Below are 20,834 nucleotides of genomic sequence, written 5' to 3' on the forward strand. Positions count from 1 at the left end.
TATCATTTAAAATCGTATAACGTTACAGATTTTTCTTTGAAACGAAGATGATAATTTAGAAATAAATACTTTAATATACCTTTATTATAAATATTTAATGAGTTTCATTTAGTAGTATTATTTAAAATAAATTAATTATGCAAATACGAAAGTAATGTATAAAAAATGATGCTGGTAATTAAAAATTGTAGGTGTTGATATAACTGTAAAAACAAGGGGAATATTTAGTTTTTTCATTTTTAATAGTTGACTATTCCTTATTTTCACTGTTAATTTAAATGTTCATTAGTATCAGAATCAATTTAATTCACATTACAGCAAGAATAATATAAAGAAGATTTATATAAACGTTAAATAACTCGTAACATAAGTTATTTATATATAAATCATTTTAATATAATTATTAATAAATATATGTAAATGATATTAATTCGTATTCCGACGAGTGAAAAACATCGAAATTCTTTCCTTTGTACAAATAAGCTCTTTAAATAATTTTTTTGTCAATAGTTTAAATAAGATATTATATATGCAGAGAGTATAATTAAATAATATTTTAACAATAGCACCATTTACTTAAACATCACAAATCTATTAATATACTTTGAATATTAAACAATTTCGATTTGATATTTTATCGGATAAAAATTTTTAAAGAAATGTATTGTAGTTTATAAATAATCTAAAATATTAATACTGTGTTAGATTTACCTTAAATGATTGTTAATTATCCAAAGAAATCTTTCCAGAATCACAGAGTATAAGTTCAACACATCCATCCTCTTCAAAATCAAACAGTAAACTGGCTCATTGTCCCCTATGAAAGTCAGTTAAAATTCATCTATTAATTGTTATTTATATGACTTTCCAAAGTTTACATATCCATAACGAAAATAATATTCGTAATAAATAGAATGTATTCTTTTGAAAGTTATATAAGTAAACAAAAATCAATAAAATAAATTTGTTCGACTTTCATAGATAACAACGAGCTTTGTCTTATAGTGGATTTCGAAGAGAACGGTACATCGAACTCATATTTACAATACACATTTCCTTTCGATTAATTAACAGTTCAAAATTCTTAATTTATATTAATAAACGATAAGGAAAATTTTACGAATAGTTAAGGGTAAGAAGGTGAACGGTATCAAATGATTTTGAGGTAAGCTTAACTTCACATTACGATATAACATATTCTGAGTTAAGACACTTGCAAACGAGAGCTGTGTAATTCGAAGAAGTTAAGAAAGGTAAAAGAAATAGAAATATAGAGAAAGGTTCTCTCGCATTTCTTATCGATCGAAGCCCACGATTTGTTTTCTGTTCCGCAATGCCTCGATGAAAAATCTGTAATCGATACTTTCCGTTCGACGTGCGTGGCTCCGTCGTCTATGCAAAACGACTTTCTATCTGTTACCCCCCACCACCCCCCTATCTATCTCTCTCTCTCTCTCTCTCTCTTCCGATAGCTTGTATTTTTTATGATACAGACTGCAACGTGGGAATGCGATTTCTTCGCCAACGAAAAAAAAAAAAAAAAAAGAAAAGGGTTAAGTACGTTCTTGAAAAGAAGTAAAAAAAAATAGTATTAGCCAATTGGTTTAATTAATTTATCAACCCTTCATGAATATTTTGTATATGAACGATTCATAAGATTTTAATATACCGAAATTTTTATTCTCGCATTAGATTTCTCGTCTTAGAAATAAGGATAATATATTTTAATCGAAGCTGAAAGAAAAGATTGATTAAGTCACACGTTGGTTAGTTGGAAGAGCCGGAAACTCGATTACAATATACCAAGAATTCTATAGGTTACAGTTTATTGGTGAAATAAAAGGGGTTGCCTGATGCACGTGGAAGATAAAAAGAGAGGAAAAGAAATGGCGCCATTGGCAGATAAGACTCGCCAAAGATAAACAGGGTTAAAGTGTCCTACGCGCGATCGATAAAGTTTCACATACGAGAAACCTGTCTCGAATTTCCGTCTTATGAACAACAGAGAAATAGAATCCAATTTCCGTTTCTCGTGACACGTGTCAATAAGAGATTGATTATTCTTATAATCACGTTTTAATAAAAGTATTTACGTATTTTTATATATGACCAAGTGTATGAGCAAGTATTTCGATTTAAATAAGTGAGTTTATTCCAATAAGCTTGTTTAAACAAACGATACGTGCTGATCAGACATTTCGAATCTTCGTTTTACGAAGATTAATTACAATTTCATGCGAGAATACTCTTATCGTCATTCGTGTATGATAGATATTGAACTTATACATAAGTATTTACGTAAATGGAAGCATTTGCGCAACATGAGATGATACTGTACAATGATAGTGATCAAAAAATCTAAAACAATATTTTTACAACATCGAAAGTTAATTATTCGAATTTTACATTTCCAACAAATTCTCTACGATTCGCTTAAGTAATTCTCCTTCAATTCGACAATTTTAAAATTCAATTACATTTTTTACTTTGTTATGATTATCGTCATTTATATTCGAACTAAAAAAACAACATTTATATAAAACAAATTGAAGAAATAGTTCGCGTTCGATATTAATTATTTTTCATGCTATATTCAGATTTAACAAAATCATATTAAAATTCAATATAATTAAAATTTTTATATTATATTCTTTAAAATATGTTCAATCTATACACGTAAAAAAAAAGTGGATATTTTCACAAATTTTTGACAAGAATGACATTTCGAGTTCGAAATAAATAATCGACAGAAGCACGAATGAGATTCTAGATTTAATTACTGTACTTGTAACTTAAGTTTGTTACATCGTATTTTCTAGTAAGACTGACCTAAGAGTTCTCTCTCTCTCTCTCTTTCTTTTATTTTTCAACCTTTTTTTCTCTAATTTAAATAGTCGAAGCGCCAGCAAGAAGTTGTTTCACCATCGTTGTCATCGTTGTCGCGAAGAGTGCATAAATCAAACACTTATCTGACTAATAAATATTTAGTTAATAGTCGGTTAGTTATCCTAGACACACCCTCTAAAGCAGTTCGATATTTATTATTCCCTGTTTCAAAAAGGGATCCTCGGGAAAACTTTTCACAGCTGTACGATTATTACATGCTACGTTCGTCGAGTCTCATACGTGAGAAAGAGAGAGAGAGAGAGAGAGAGAGAGATACGCACGCCACGTGTCTTTCCTCTCCCTCCAATATTTTATTCCTCCGCACCATTTTTCACGCGAACGAGTGTATATAACGTTGTATGTGTATTATTATATATATATAAGTCAGTAATATACATATGAATGCGTGCCTTTCTGCGTATTTTCTATAGTATATATATATATAAAAAAGAAAAGAAAGAATTCCCTATTACGATCACTCCTGTGGTTTTTCAACCGGAGTGAGAGAACATAAATGTCAGTGATTTAATGATATTTTTCTAAGTTACGATACCCCATCGTTTTTCCTATCCTTTTTTTTTATTATTCCTATATTTGTGCAGGTCATTCTTTTCCTTGTTTTAAAATGACTCCACTGTACCGTTATCGATGTCCTTTATTATGTTTATATGTGTCGAGATATTTTACCAAATGAATTATTAATTAAATAGAATAATTTCAATGTTTAGAGATAGATATTTGTTAATAGAAAAATAAGAAATTCGATATTATATTTATAGTTATTCGAAAAAAACAATCTAATTTCAATTATTCTCGTGATGAAGTTTCAAATGGAGATGATTGAAGTTACGAGATGGTAGATACGTATAATAATTCCATATATGATGATTCAAATTCATAAATGGAGTACTGTATAAGGTAAACTGGAAAGAATAAAGTTATGTTAGAATTGTAGAGAGACTATGATCGCTAGCAACAAGAACGGTAACGTATCTACGCGAAATCCAATCTTGCGCGTGAGTGACAGTATATAATGTACTATTGTGACTGACAATGAAACGTGTCCCAACAAATTGCTAGGGTCTCTTTATCATCCTCTCTCTCTCTCTCTTTCTTTCTCTCTCTTTCATTCTTTCGGTTGCGTGTGTACATACAACGTCATACGTAAGTACAATGTGACTACAGAAGGAGCTTCATTTCTCTGCGGCTTTTACAATACCTTAAAGCGATTATTTCCTTGTAAGCACTCTCGAAACATCCACCACGAGAGTTCCTCTGTCTATCTCAAAGATAAGTGAAATACGTCATCTTTTTATGAATCATACGAGCAAGAATGGTTTCCAGCATCGACTTTAAGCGAATACATTGAAAGTCATTTTCTTGTCTCCATTTTGATATATATATATTACATATATGGTGTATTTAAAAAAAGGGTGTCCATTATTTTAAAGGATTATAATACTTTTTAAGAGGAGTATAAAAATGTTCACAATTAACATGGGTCCTAGAATTAACTCTTTCTATGTGCGAGTCATTTGGCAATATATGTACAAATTTCAAATATTCGATTTGTCTTTCCTCCATATGAATGCAATTCTGACATCTAATCTAAGGATCATAGATTTACGTAAATTTTCAAATGTTTTTTAAACTAATATATTTCTAATCAGATTCCTCTGTGTACATTAAATATATTATCAAAAGATTCCCATACAATATCAAACACTTATAAAATTAATTTAGTTTTAATAATTAACTCGATATTTTGATATATTAAATAGATTCCATCAAAATTGGTATTTTTATTCGTCAAAACTAAATTCAACAGTTGCCTGAAAGATGAATCAAAGTCATACAAAATAATGCAGATTATTTCGAAGAATAACAGATACAAGATTTTACTTTAAATAAATTAATACTAAATATTATTAAAAAAATCCACCGAATTAATAACTACAACTACATCGAAGAGATTTAATTTAACGTTTAATTAGACATTTTTCACTCCTTATGATACAATACCATAAACCCTTCAAATATTAAGATTCTTTTTTCTACCACTCTGTATAAAGAAGGAGAAAAACACTAAAAGAAAGCTAGAAGGGGGAGGGGAAAGTATCAACTAACGACTTCGATAAACGTAAATGCCGTTTCGTTCGTTGTACGCGGAAAGATTGCACGTACATTTTTTTTTTTAATTCTCCTTGCAATACGGGAAATCGTCGGCTCGATCTTTGGCTCGTTCGATTTACGAAGAAACGAAGGAACGAAGAAGAAGAAGAAGAAGAAGAAGAACGTAGGCGAGAACGTAACGCATGCGTGAATGCATCCTTCGACCGAAAGGTTACGATTGCTAGAGAAAGAGAGAGAGAGAGAGGAACGTGGACGAGAAGTAACGGATCTCACTCGTGCACTTGCATCCTGTTCACTTGCAAGACGGATTAATCTACTCGCTATTCGACCGATAAGCCGATGGGGATCCGATCCCTAAAGGCATTCAATAGTTTGATAAGTTCAAAAACCGATGCTTTTCAATATTTATCTACCGATAGAAATGTAATATGAACTTTGAAGGAATCGCAATCCTTGTAAATTGCTTACCAACCTCTTCCTTCCCCAACACTCTCTATCTCTCTCTCTCTTTCTGTCGGCTTAATTATAACTTTAGCGTTATGGGAGTCTATTTAAAGGATGAGAAGGATGTATAAAGAAGGAAGAGAAAGATATTGGATAGCTTAGTGAGATGTGTCGGTAGAAAGTATGCATCGATGCGTTACGTGCGAGAGTGAATATAGGAAACGAAAGAAAGAGAGAGAAAGAAAAAGAGAAAGATAGGAAGATTTTCTTCTACAGGGTCTCGCATTCCGGGAAGGCGATTCTTGACGAGGTAGAGAGTCCCTGAAGACGCGGTTACCCGAGTCACATATCACCGCGTGACGTCCTCAGAATTTTGCATCCAAGAAGCGCATTTAGATGCAGATACGCCCGTGGACGAGAACGTTTAAAAAGACGTGCGCCACCATGTTATATATGAGAAAGAGATGTTTATGTATCAAAATCAGAGAGAGAGAGAGAGAGAGAGAGAAAAAATAGAGAGAAAGAAAGAGAAATAAAGATATGTGTGTATGTATAAAAGAAAACAGAAAAATACGTATATAAATATATGTATATATATATATATGTGTGTGTACTTGTAAGAGAGAGAAAAATATATAGTCAAGGATGAAGAGAACGGAAGATGAAACGATCAGATAGGACCAGTGCCACGTGCGAGAGAGACGTCGTGCTTTTTCGCCGGAACTTCAGACGCGATCGCTACGTTTCATCAAGCTTGCAAAAGAATATCTGAGTGTTCTTTTCGCCACCGAAAAGATACGCGATTTTGTGTGCGTCCTTATGAAAGAAAAAAAGAAAGAAAGAAGAAGAAGAGGGATGGAGCAGGGGGCTGGGGGGGGGAAGAGGAGGGCAACACTTTTTCGGAAGCCAGATTTCTTTTAACCGGATCCCCCTCCCCCCGTTCGCACGCGAGGATGCTGTTAATTGTATCCACGTGGAGAACCAACTTTTGGAGATAACGAATCCCTTTTGGATCCTTCCCTAACTTTCCGCGAAAAAGATATCGTATACGTTCCTTGCCTGTCGTGGATCGTGTTCCATACTCGACAGGGTAGACCTTTTTTAAAGGAATATCAGGGTAAGATATAAATAAAGAGAGAGAGAGAGAGAGAGAGATTTGGAAGGATCAACAATATGTTTGAAAGTAATTAAAAATCATGAATTTGATCAAAAAATAATTGGGCCAAGTTATGCAGAAATTTACCATTTGGTATTTGGTTGTATTTTATTTTTTGTTTGTCATTGTTTAATAATATTTATTAATTATTTAATTTAGAAAATTAATAATAAACTATGTCTATAGGCAGTTTTAATATTTGTATAATATGATATATATAATGTAAGAATCATTTTATTAGTTAATAATGTAGTGGAGAATAAAGATCAACAAATGATAGATTTCGTATTGTATTTAATTTATTTCTTGTTAGTTAAAGAATTAGTAGATTTATACAGAAGTTAGAAACATTAAGAATAACGAATATGATTTACAGTGAGTCATGAGAGTATTCGTATCCACACACTCCCACAGTAAATTTAAAATAATTGATATTGCAGTCCTAATTCCACTTTTTTTGTTTCTTAATTACTGATTTCTTAGTTATCGTTTTAAAACAAAAAAAATCAAAGATCGCATGAATGTTTAAATAATACACCTTATTGTATAACCCAATGATCTTATTTTTCAATCAGCACCAATATATGCGGTCCCGTTTGATACAGGAAATGGACGTATGCGTCCTGCGAAGGAAAAAGGTTGAGTAATCCTGATTTAAAGAGAAAAACCGTGAACATAGTTGACGTTTTAGGAATATTCGAAGAAACGTAAAAGGTGAACGGGTCCAATAAAAGAGTGATCGAGGGATCCGAATGTCTAAATAAAATTTCAGACTAAGCGGGGACAAGGAGGACATTACGAAACGTATAGGATTCGTTTAACGTTTGTGCTTTGAAACTAACTGCTCGATCTTATCGATTTCTTTGCGTTATCTCTCTCTCTCTCTCTCTCTTTCTTTTTATTTTCGTTTCTCATCATGGATTTTCGAAATCTAGAAACTTAACTCGCCATATACCTATTTAAGTCTATTATCGCTGAGTTTTTCGTCGTCCATGTTACCGGTGAGATCTTACAAGATACTCGTCTACCTTCGACTCGTATACGTCGAATAGACGTTCAATAATTTACTTTTAACGAGACATTCAGCATAAAGTACAAGAAAGGTACAACCGTGAGCTTCCCTCTTAAAATTGTCCTGTCATTGTTTATTAGACTTTCTAAACACTCATCGCGTTCTCTTTTTCTTTTTTTTTCATACGCATACATACATACATATACACACACGCTATGGCGTGTGTATAGCCAATGATCAGTGGTGTTAAAAAAGTGGTTATTGAAGAATAGAGAATATAACAGATAGAGTAACGATAAATTTTTCTTTGAAAGAAAACGGTCTCTCTTTTTTCTATTTTGTAGAAACTATCGATGGATGCTCATGGAAACGACGATCGTTTAAATTCGAAGGGTCATCTCTCTCTCTCTCTCTCTCTTTCTTTCTTTTCCCCTCTATCTTTGACTCTCTCTCTCTCTCTTCCTTTCCTTCTTATTTACCTCGTCCCATCGTTACGGGAAAAATGTTTACCTTCAACGGAGCGCGTCTAATCGCCTTGTCCAAAATTGTCCCGGTTTGATGCTTGATTAACTAATTAAACAAGTTTATTCCCTATAGAAGGAAGCAATCTTCTTAACTGCTCTTGAGTAAGTTCAAAAGTACCGCCCTTTTCTATCTTTTATCCCTTTCGATATGGTTTTGTTATTCGCCATTATGCTTCAATTGTAAGAACAATCGAATCAGGAATAAGTTTTCATTGTATTGAATAATTATAACGCGAATATATCACGCTTAATTGGAGAAAAATCATAGCTAATAAATGTTAACATATTATAATGAAACAAAAAATTTTATAATAATAATAAGACTTAATAAAAATTAATTAATATTACACGTCGTTAGTACAGAGCGCAAGTGTTTATCGTTGAATAAGTAATAGTATTAATCTTAACTTGTTGACATCGAATAAACATGGACCCGAGTTAAAAATATTTAACACTTTAATCCTTATTTTCACAAACGATTAATAAAGAAAACAAAAAACAAAAAAGAATCTATTTTTTAATACCACCAGGTTACTAGAAAATCAACATCATCAGTTATTCTCTTATTAGATACATTACCAGTTAAAGGTTTGGAAAGGTTTAAGAACGTGTCAACGACAGGATATTAATGGTATTTACTTCTCAATGTCCTTGATTTTTGTTTACTTATTTATTATACCTGTTTTTGCATCCTAGTAAAGGGGGGGGGGGAGGGAATAAAAAAGGAAAACAGAAAAGATCTCGACGGGAAAACAAGGGAGAAAATTATTTATGTAATTAAGACGAGTAAACGCGATACTCTTGGCGAGCTTGCATGAAACCCATGGAGGAGGAGGAGGACATGGTTGAAGCGATTAAAAATACATCGGAAAGTGCGTTCTCGATTAATTCCAGCGGGATGTCTTCCCCTTCGTTTTTTTAAGTCGTCGTTGGCGATCGAGAGGAGGAAGGGAGGAGTGGGAGGAGAATGCAATCCCTCTGTATACTTCGTATTCCCTACCATCATCAGCCCCGAGCTTAACGCACGTCCTTTCCCTTTCTCTCTCTCTCTCTCTCTCTCTCTCTCGGCTTCTTCAAATACTCCGAGCTAATTCTGTTTGGCCCGTTTGTTCTCTCTCTTTCTCTCCCTTTCTCTTTGACTCATTCCCTTCCTTGCCCTACGGCTCGCGGTATATTAATACGAAACACCGAAGCTCCTTATTGTTAAGGGCTAAGTACTTAGTTACTGCGTTAGAATGCTAATCCATGCTCTAGAAAATTGATTAACACGAGAAAAGTGTCATCCCTCGGAGAAAGGTTAAGTTAAAATACTTCAAATTGAAGAACACCGTTATCTCTTTCTTTTTTAAAACCATAATCTATCGTTCTTTTAAATTTTATATTGTTAGACTTAATTTAATTACATTTAATTATTATGCTTTTTATTATTATGTTATTGTTTGTTATATTATTATTATTAATCATCATTTTCATGTATACTTATATATATGAGCTGTTTCTTTCATATACAGTAGTTTGATTTAATATCTCTTTCTTTTTTAAAACCATAATCTACTCTCTCCGTTATCTCGTTCTTTTAAATTTTATATTGTTAGACTTAATTTAATTACAATTAATTATTATGCTTTTTATATTATTCTGTTATTGTTTGTTATATTATTATTATTAATCATCATTTTCATGTATACTTATATATATGAACTGTTTCTTTTTATATACAGTAGTTTGATTTAATTGTAAAAATCAAAATGATGAAATAAAAAGTATATTGTCAAGAATTTATTATTTTGATCTTTTCTGTTATTTCAACGTTGAAAAACGTCGAAAGAAATGGAAGGATTGGAAAAAGACATAGATTTCAGTATTTTATCACAGATCACACTTATCAGTCAGTCTTTTTATAAAAGAACTAATCCCTGTTCCTATAGAGAAAGTGATTAGAGGGTAGTAGTAAGAGATGACACGAGACACTCTCTTTTCTTTCTATCTTGGTGTTCCATGTGCGTTTTAGGACGGAAAAGCATCACTTAAGAGAGGATTAAGAGGACTGTAAGACATCATCTAAAAGGATTCATGTCATCACTTTTTCCTTTTGGATTTTTCTTTAAGTTCCACCCTCTGCCGATTAGTCAAGAACACACATCCATCAAATAAATGAATTAAAATTGAACATTCGTATTAGAACAATTAATACACGCAATATATAAATGTTTACGATTAATTATAGTTTTTTTTTAGAATTAATCATCATTTTTATCGTATAATGTGTTTGCTTTGAAAATCCATTTAAAATTTGTTGAGATGTTTTTTTTTTGTTTCCCGAAGTTAATGAATCCCATTTAATTCATAAACTAAAACATTTAAAATGTAAAATGAAATTAGATATTCATCAAACAAAAAAAAAAAAAACAAAAAAAAAGAACAAATTATTCAATTGTAATTATTTCGAAATTTAATTGCTCGCGAAATTGAAAATATGAAAATGTCTCTTCCGTACCCGTATATAAAACCATTTAAAAGTTTTCTATTTAAACGAGAATATTTTCCAATTATGATTACATTCATACTTTCCTATGTATTACAGAATAATTAACGAATAAACGTAATAAAACATTTACAAACCTATTAAGCGTGTTATTAAAATTAATTATTACAACAAATTTTGTTTGAGTAGATTCAATGTCGACAAATTTCATGAAACTTTAGATCGACGAATGAAAGATCGATATAATTGGATCAATTTCGAGAAACTAATGTAAGATTTGCAATGGAATTTGCTTGTGTAGCAAAGTCGCGTTCGTTCTGTTTCCACGTATTATTTAATCTTATGGAACATCTATGACGGATGCACGCGATAATCGAGAACGATCGTACTTCCAGGTAACAACGAGTGGCAGCACAAGGTCTGCTTGGCTTGCTTGCGTTCCTTAGAAGCGAATGGGAAGAGAGGTCTGAATAAGGACTAATCTAACGATGATAGGAATGCGAGCTTAATGTCATTACCTAAGCCAGTTGAAATCGTGCTTGGTTTCAAGCCTGATCAACGTATTCGAGACTATGGAATTTGATTTTGATTATTAGAAATGTGACGAATTATTTGCTAATAGTGTGAAATCAATATTCATCATATTATAATTGGCGATAACTCACGTGCAACGCGATTATTAACACAAATATCGAATTGCGTTACGCATTGTTCAATTGATTCTCATTACTTTCATTTTTTACCAACAATTATTTTCTTCGATTCGTGTGGCTAGCCATTTATACGCGATTTAACAATCTTTTAGATTTTTTTTCTTTTAATTAAACATTCTGGAAGAACTTTATTGTGTACCTACTACTGCTTTTTATGTGTTACTTTTGTTATATTATATTCTCGTTAGAAACATATGAAGAATCTTACAATTATTCTTAGTTTTAACAGTTATCAAGTATCACAAATCCGCATTAAAAGATAATTTACTTTGCATGCAAATCAAGATGACATTACTCGATCGATATTTGTCACGAGGCTGACTTAAATATAAAGAAATTTAAAAAGCTAGCTCGACGATTTCAAAACAACCCTTTATCTTTCGCTCTAATTATCAATACATTGATGAATCGAACGAATTAAATATTCCAACATATCCAATTGTATCTAAAAATGTTTATTTACTTGAACGAGTGACAGAAGTCTGATCTGACACAAAAAAAAAAAAAAGATTCGTAATTCTTTCGAAGATTGTCCAGTGTTTGTGATGTCACGTGTTCACTGGTTGTTCATAGTCAAAGTTTGACACTGGCATGTTTCAATTGGTTACGAGTCCTTGAGGTTCGCCTCTGGTGCTTAAAATCGTTCGAAACTAAATCAATTGGATTTTTTTGATGATTTTGGTCATTGACAGGATACGCGAGAGTCCGGATTTTTGAAACGGAATTTCTCTAACGAACCGAAAATAGTCCACTTAAAGTAGCACTTCGATAGTGACTGGAACGTTCGTCAGAGGTCCTTCTTTTTTTTTTTCTTTTCATGGATGAGTTTATAGGAATAACAAAGAAAAAAAGAAAAAAAAAAAAAGGAGAAGCTTCCGGAGCGGCATGGTGCAAACGATCCAATGGTGTTTCTCTTCGCAAGTTGTTGCTGGTGTATTTGCTGCTGGCGTTTGCTGCTGGCGAGCTAACAGTTTAGCACCCAAGAAAATCAACAGCAGCCTCAAAGAGCCTTTTCAAACAGAGCGTTACGCTGTTCGATTAGCGTTGCTGCACTAACGATCGAAGTTCGAAAAGGTTGGAAAAAAGAGGACGCTGCTGGACACACGCGTGAACCTACATAAATTCGATTTTACGGGTTTCTTGTATTCTCTCTCTCTCATTCTATCTTATCCTTTTTCTATCCATCTCGACACTTAATTAATTCATTCCATTTTTGTCTCTCGCAATAGCACAACCATTTAAATTTTTTATAATTTTAAAAATGACTATTTGAACAGAGAGAGAGAGAGAGAGAGAGAGAGAAGTTTGCTCATTACGACTTATCGCGTATAGTAACACGGTGCAAATTAGTAGTCCTCGGTATATAGGTCATCGTGAGGATGAAAGAAAGGAAGAGAGAGGTACACTAGCGAGTTCTTTGAATTTCAAATTAAACTCCTAAATTTTGTCTTTTATTCATTTTTTTCATTTCGTTTGAAAAAAGGAAAATTTATTTAAACGCGACCGTCAGGTAGTAACTAATAACAAAGAGTCGTACGAACGTCGTATAATTTGTTAAAACAGGGGCCGGGGGGGAAACAAACAAAAAAAAATGAAAAGTAAAAGATCGAACGGAACGATCGGAAGCGAGAAAATATTCTATGTACCCTGTGTGCCCCGTTTAGATGAGAAGAAAAAAAACAACATTACGAGATGAACCCGTCCGCATAGAATCCAAAGAAACAACGAAGATGGTCGTAAGTTTTCTTTGTGCTCATTGATTCGGAACGACAGTGATTAATAAATAAACGAACGTATTCGGCGTTCTCTCGTATGTGTAATATTTAGCTTATGTTAGTAAGAGTAGGTAGGTGGTAGGTAGATAGGTGTAGGTAGGTAGGTTGATAGGTAGGTGTACGTACTACGAGAATGTTTCTTTCGGACTGAGACCGAGGGCAAGATAACTATGCATAAATACAACATAAAACGCGGTCATAAATTATGGATTCATGGAGATAAATTTGTTTGGTGGCGCCCGTGTACCAGAAGAAGAATCACTAGCTAGAGAAACTTTCTTCGAAAAATCAGATATCACGGTTACAACGTGAAGAATGAAAATCTTGCTTTCTCGTCTGTACCGTCATATGACAAATTTCATTTTACAATTAGAGCAAAATAACGAAGTACGAGTATACTTCGATCCAAATTAATTAATTTTTTTCTTTTTATTTAAAAACTAAGATGAGAAACATGGAAAGAGACGATCTAAACTGTTAAAGATTATTTTTGATAATAGGAATCACGTTAATCGATTGATCTTTTTTGTGAATAAAAGACAAAAATTATATTAATTATATTAAATGTATATATGTATCAGTGGAAGTCTGATCGAATTATATCGACTTGTCGCAACCGATCGAATTATATCGTCGCGGAACGTGTATAGACACTCCTAAGGAAATCTAATGATCTCTACGTAGCCGTAAAACGTGCCAGGAACGGTTTATCATTACGATCTCGAAGAACGAAATCGAGATATTCGTTCGACACCCACGTAAACTCACGACCGCGACGACGACGCTCTGTTCCTAGAGAACCAAATGAAATATTTGTCCTTTGTTTCACAATTTTTATTTCTTCTCGAAAGTACCCGGGCTCCTTAGAGAGATGTTGTTGTTGCACTTGCTTGGAAAAACCGAACAACAACAACAAAAAATCTTCAAAGACACCTTTTTTCGTTTTATTTTTCCATATATATTTTCTTATAAAAAAGAGATGACCACATTAATTATGTCTTCAACAACAATAATAAAAAAGAAAAAAGAAAACATCTCACCTAAGAGATATATCTCGTTTATGACATTAGTGCAATATTTTAGAGAAAATACGCTAAAACTCGGAGTACTAATTCCTGGTGTGTTTCAAATATCTTTTCAGTGGAAGTAATACGCGCATACAAACCTAACGCGTATAAATGCTTATGCATGTATTTATGTATATACTTTACCTCTATAAAAGAGAAAACGGCGGTACGTCACACGGTATTTAAATAAACGCATCCTTTCTCTCTCTCTCTCTCTCTCACTCGTTGGCGGTCGTCTCTCTAATTTGTCCGTTCAAACAAAAAGCAATTTGTTATCCAGCGAACTGACTCTTGGGCCGGTGGTGCGCGCGGTATGGAAAGAGAAAAGCAATCGAATGATGCGAGATAGAAAAGGACGGAAGATATATGCGAGCAGTGTGAAAAAGAAGAGAGAGAGAGAGAGAGAGAGAGAGAGAGAAGAGAGGAAAGAAGGGAGGGAAAGAGGAAGAAGAGGTAGAGGCTGATTTAAACCTGTCTGGCGGCCCGCTGCGCGCTTAACAACTGAAAAACAAACATGGCGCCGAGAGAGAAAGAGAGACAGAGATAGGTCGCATTGACCAGCGGGAGCCCACGTATGCCGCGCGCACCGAGACCATAAAGTGCTTCTGGTACCCCCATGGAACCCGGTTGTTTCTTCTTGCCGTTGTTTTACCCCGCGGGATGTCGCTACGTAAGTACTTTCCGTCCACCAAGAAGGTGTCGGGGAAGCTCCCCGGAATCCTTTTCTTTCCTTCTCCCACTCTCGATTTACTCCTTATGATGCGCGTCCTACCAACGTTTACAAATCCTTTGGACGGGTGCTTACGCTATTTTCTTTGATGGGATACCAAGAACACGGGAAGACGCACTACTTTTCATATATTTTGACTTTTCCTTTGAGAATTGTTCTCATTTTTCTTTTTTTTTTGTTTAAGTTTTGTATCATTGGTTGAGTTTGTATTCTATTCGAAGATATGTGGCTAGAGTTTACGCTATTTTAGATTTATTACGAAACCACGTAATCAGTGTTTTCTTTTATCTATTATTATCCTGAGGAGAACATACGTACTATCGATAAATGGTTTTCGCGATATAACGTTGCCATACTTGTCGCTATCCATCACGGCGCGGCCATCGAAGCTTCTCGCCCGGGCAATCCTTTTAAAAGTTTAGATGGCAGATAAAAAGAGAGAGAGAGAGAGAGGAAGAAAGACAAAAATGAGTATAGAACAAAATTTGACGGCAGATTCGAACGAGGATTGCAACGGATTTAATGGAATGAACTAGTGTGTGCTCACGTTCTACCCCCTCGTTAAAGAACGAACGAACAAATTCCAAATGCGCCGATATACGATAAATGTTATTTATCTCCTGCTATCTCTCTCTCTCTCTCTTTCTATTTTTTTTTTAATTTTCATCGTTGGCTCATTTTCCCGGATTAATTTCAGCGAAATATTTCGCGATAACGAATGCGTAACGATAATATTTCGTGAATGAACTTACACCAGGAGTGCTTGCTTGCGGTCCATAGGGATACCTCGTCCACTCGAGCTTCGCCTCCGCCGTTGTGTCCAGGAGAACGACTGAAATCAAAAAGAAAAACAAAAAAAAATAATGCAACGTCATACATTTCAATGAGAGAAACAAAAAGATAAGATAGAATTTTTCTGAAATTATATTTCCGTTTAAATCATTGTTAATTATAAGAAAATATAGAACATCAAAATTGGATGACACGTTGTTTTCTATTCGGAAAAAGAATTAAGACGTGTCTCTCTTCCACATTTTCATCATTTTATATTTGTATTTTTTTGTTTATCGTCAGGAAAACATTGTTGAGACAGTAATGAACGAGGGAGTGTAAGCTTAATTACACGTGTTATAGATACGCGTCGAGAAATGAGCGTAAATACGAGCGTTACACGGAAATAATAATTGGAAGAAGGGCCGTAAGCAAAGAGAAAGAAAGAAATAAAGAAAGAAAGAAAGAAATAAAAAGAAAGAAAGAGATAGACAGATAGATAGATAGAAAGAGAAAGAGAGAGATAAATCCATTTTAACGGGAGAGACTCGTGAGTAGTGCTGTGGTGGTACACGTCGATTTAGCAAGCGCATATCTCGTGAATTTTAATTAGACGAGGCAGCAGTAGCAACGAATGCACCGACGATGTGTGTAGGCGGCGTACGACGACGACGAGGAGCAGCTCACGGCCGATGGAAAAGCGAGTCGCGAAGCGTTGTTCGGTAAAAGAAGGGTGGGAGGAGGGAGGGCGGACGAGGGGGACGCAAAAGAGAGAAAGAAAGCTGCTATGTTTGGTCGTTGTTTTTCGACGCGTGGAGATGTTCATCGCGCAAAAGCGAAGCAACGAGAAGAAAGCTAGCTGAAGCTAGCTACCGGAGGAGGATGGGTGGGTGAGTGGGTGGTTGGGTTGTTCTCTCTCTCTCTCTCTTTTCTACCCCTCTCAAAATGGCGGCTTCTCGAGAGCGCGCTAAAACACCTTGCAGCAGCACGGCGGCTTCCGTCGCGGCGTTCCTCCTACTGAGGAGGGTGAGAAGTAGGAGTAGTAGTCAAGGGAATGAGGAAGAGAGAAAGCGAGAGAAAGTTAGACGAGGATAAAAAGGGACAGGGAAAGGGAAAAGGTAAAAGAGAGAGAGAGAGAGAGAGAGGAGGKAGCATGAGTGCGAGAAAGCGTATCGACCGGCACCCCTACACACCTCAACACAAGTTTGTCCTCACCCTCCCTAACGTTCGACGCGCCACCCCAACGACAACAACGACGACGACGACGACGCTCAGCGTCGTCGTTGCACCACCCTCCTCCTCCTCCTCTCTTTCCCTTCTACCTTCGGCAGCCCTCGGGTCCTTGAATTCCTAGGGCAAAGTACCTCAGCCGACGTTGTGTGCAATTCGTCTCCGCTGTTCACCCCCCAAAACACATACACACCGGATGGGAATCTCAAAGGTGAAAACTGCGTACTGCAAAATCCATCCAGCGCCCTTCAACCGGCGGCTACCACCACCATCATCACCACCACCACCTCTTTCTCTCTTTCCACCAAGCTGCAGTCACCCTTCGTTCGTTCGTTCATTCGTTCGTTCCCTCTTCCTTCACCTCTTTTTTTGCCACCCTCGCACACGCGAGACACGCCAAATAATCCCAGGGGCTCTCACGGCAGACGCGAATGCGTTTAGACGTGCGAAAGAATATACCAAGCAGCGATAAGAGATCGCATTTGATATCCACCTTTTTGAAAGGTTGGTAACTGACGAAGGTTAAGACCGGATCGACACCGATTTCACTAAGAAATAATCCGCGTATTATCTTTCTGTGTTTTCTATTTATGTTTGGTAAACTGTTGTTGCGAGGAAGAAAAATAAAATGAAGAAAAAAGATAGATTGACGATCATCAGAATTATCTTGGTAGATCTTCGTAGAATGTTGCAAGCAAACAAGCAAGCAAGCAAGCAAGCAAGAGGGCTAGCTAGCTAGCACGTCTACTGAGTTGTTTCATTGCGTCTAATAGGCTTTGCAGTCCGTCGGCTTTATTTAAGTGCCCTCGAGAAGTACTTTGGATACATAGGAACGCGGCGTCACTGACGATCAACCGATTTCGAGGAGCAAGATTCCACCCTCCTATCTATCTATCTATCTATCTATCTATTTCTCTCTCTATCTCTCTCTCTTGCTCCTTACTCAATCCTTAATATACCTCAAGGCGGCGAAGCTTCGAGATTGACCCATTATTTGAACGAACCAACCGGGTGGTCGGTCTTCATTTCGGTCCACTGACTTTCACGCGAACGTGCTCTCCTCATTCAGCGAGTTATCGTCATCTATAAGTTTTTGACCCTTTGATTGTGAACAGTCATTCAATCAAATTTCAAAAAATTATAAAAAAGAAATTGAAGATCTCAATATATTTCTTTGTTTCTATAATAACATTTAGATTGAGATATTTTGAAAAAGAAGAAAATAATAAAATAAATCAAACGAGATACGAGAGAGATAGATACATTTCGCGATACATTTGAAATACGTCAAATTCGAAATGAAGAAGAAGAATTTTCGTATATAAAATCAGTGAAAACTTTATTCGAGAAACTCTTTTTCCCGGTCGAGTGGACGAGAGAATCGAGAAGGTTTAGGTTTAAGATCGCACGGGAAAACTCGGTAAAAAAAAATTATTTTTCTTTTTACCGTGGAAAAAAAAAAAAAAAAAAAGAAGCAGTGACACCGGTTCGGGCGTCCTCTGAATTTTTCAGGAAGACGGTCAAAGAGCGCTTTGAAATTCCAAACGNAAAAATCGTGCAAAAGATAAAAAGGTTGATACCTCTATTCGTAACATTTTATCGAACGTAAATAATCTTATTGTAAAAAAAAAAAAAAAAAAAAAGAAGCAGTGACACCGGTTCGGGCGTCCTCTGAATTTTTCAGGAAGACGGTCAAAGAGCGCTTTGAAATTCCAAACGGCCTCGGGGATCGATTCGTAGCACGTAGCTTGTTAGAGAAGGGAGCAACCGGAGGAGAAAGAGTAGCAATGGTGGTAGTAGTATCAGTAATAGTAATAGTAGTAGTAGTAGTAGTAGTAGTAGTAGTAGTAGTAGAAGAAGAAGAAGAAGAAGAAGAAGAAGATACGCTGCCGAAATAAAGAAAGAAAAGAGAAAGAACATGTAAGCTCGCAATCGTGCTTATGCTCGTGCTCGTGTTCGTGTTCGTGCACTGAACAAACCGACACGTGCATTATAGGTGTATGTCGTGGCACGGCGAGTTGGTGCAACGGACACGTGTCACACGACACGAGTCACTCGCATAGTCGCATTGTCGTGGAATTCTTCGAGAGCAGACGAGGAGTTTCTCTCCCTATTGGATTTACGAGTCGGTGCTCAGACAACGAGACCGAGAAAATGTTCGTAATTATGTCACTCGCAAACGAGGAAACGTGGAATTTGCGTTAAGAGGAAAGATGGAGGAGGAGGAGGAGGAGGAGGAGAGGGAAGAAGATGAAGAAGGAGTCGATCCTATTCATAGGAAAGATTATTACGACGTTTATATCCCACCTCGTGAACTTTTTATACGAAGTTTGCTGCTTATAATGTAATTGCTACGCCATATTGAAATATTCGAGCAACTATAATATAATACATACTTGTGTACGTCTATGTTAAAGCAATTCGTTCCATCGAATGAAATAACGGCGAGGAGGATTTGAACGATAAATCGAGATAGAACGTTCTTACAGTTCATTTTTCTTTTTTTTTTTTTTATCTTTCCCCTTTACCCTAAGGTTAGACCTCGCTTGAATACTTAAAAGTCTTCGTCGGATTCCCTCGCGGCTAGCCGCCATTTTTAAATCCCCGACTTTATCCCACGCTCCTGAATAAAATAAAGTTTCATCGATATAGTAATATATCGTTGGAATATAAATAATATATATATATATATATACCTCTCTCTCTCTCTCTTTTTTTTCGGTTAGAACGCGTTATCAACGAATCCGAAAAGTCAATTGTTTAACATAGGTAACAAGATCGTGACTTAGGATCTTTCAATTTTCTCGATAAATTTGGTTTAAGAGGTATCGTTGGAAAATAATAAATTTAATAAAGTTCAAAATCATTCGAATTTCGTATGAAGAAAAAATCGTGCAAAAGATAAAAAGGTTGATACCTCTATTCGTAACATTTTATCGAACGTAAATAATCTTATTGTAAAAAAAAAAAAAAAAATCAACTAAAATGATTTAAAAGGATTAATGTTCGGACGAATTCTCGGCTCTCGTCTAGCGACCTACATTACCTAGAAATGGCACTTGCTCTAATTCCTGTTTCATGAAATTTCATATAAGCTCAAGATCTCGATAAAAATTTCTTTCAAATTAAATAATAAGAACCCCTTTTTCTCTTCTTCGAACGTAGCAATTAGTTAATTCATTTGCTCGTAACAAAAGATCGAGGAAAATTGTTTTAATTGTTCATTAAGTCGACCAAAACTAATTTCAAACTTTCGTAATTAAAATAATAATAATAAAACAAGGAACAAAAGAAAAGGTGGAAAATAAACGATCGAAGAAGCTTTCTCCATCTATACTGCATTTTTCATGAGATTAAACAAATATGTGACCGATAAATCTCATTATTCCTTTTTCTTTCTTGTTTCGTAGGAAATACATATGAATGATTAAAATTAATGAAATTAGGAAGTTTGCCAATAGCGTTTGAACGGTGGATCATAAATTTCGAAGTAATTAATAGGATTTCATACGCAACGTTAATATCACTAGAATATTGATCCAAAAAAAATGATTCGAACATCCTACATCCTCTTTTCCCAATCTTACAATTACTCGGGTACATACATTTAACTCTAGGCAAAACCTTTTATAAACGGACGCTGTAAATCGAAGCGGTTAAACGTAATTAGTATCGAACTATTTAACTTGGAACGACAATAAATGTTCGGATCGAGTTTCGCGGTAAATTACCGGCCGATAAATGTACCGTTCTCTAACCGTGCTTTGTAAAACTTGTAACGGTAACGATCGGATTCTGGTATTTCACGGTTTTGCAAAGTATTTTCTTTACAGAATTTCTACTAATTCTCGATGAGAGGAAAATAGGGGGAAAAATGATGAAAATCATATTATATTGACATACTATTC

At 35.1% G+C, this 20,834-nt stretch overlaps 1 protein-coding gene across 13 annotated transcripts in view; it reads right to left on the reverse strand.

Annotated features, from left to right (window-relative positions):
- LOC106786116 (ephrin type-B receptor 1) overlaps positions 1-20,834 on the reverse strand; it is a 95,732-nt gene that overhangs the window by 47,740 nt on the left and 27,158 nt on the right. For all 13 annotated transcript variants that reach the window (XM_014747170.1, XM_014747165.1, XM_014747162.1 and 10 more), the window contains exon 2: positions 15,678-15,757. In XM_014747170.1, coding sequence (XP_014602656.1) covers positions 15,678-15,757 — 80 coding nt within the window. The remainder of the gene's footprint in view (positions 1-15,677; positions 15,758-20,834) is intronic.

Source organism: Polistes canadensis, unplaced genomic scaffold (genome assembly GCF_001313835.1).
Source record: "Polistes canadensis isolate GaletaPanama2010 unplaced genomic scaffold, ASM131383v1 scaffold_66, whole genome shotgun sequence".
NCBI lineage: Eukaryota > Metazoa > Arthropoda > Insecta > Hymenoptera > Vespidae > Polistes > Polistes canadensis.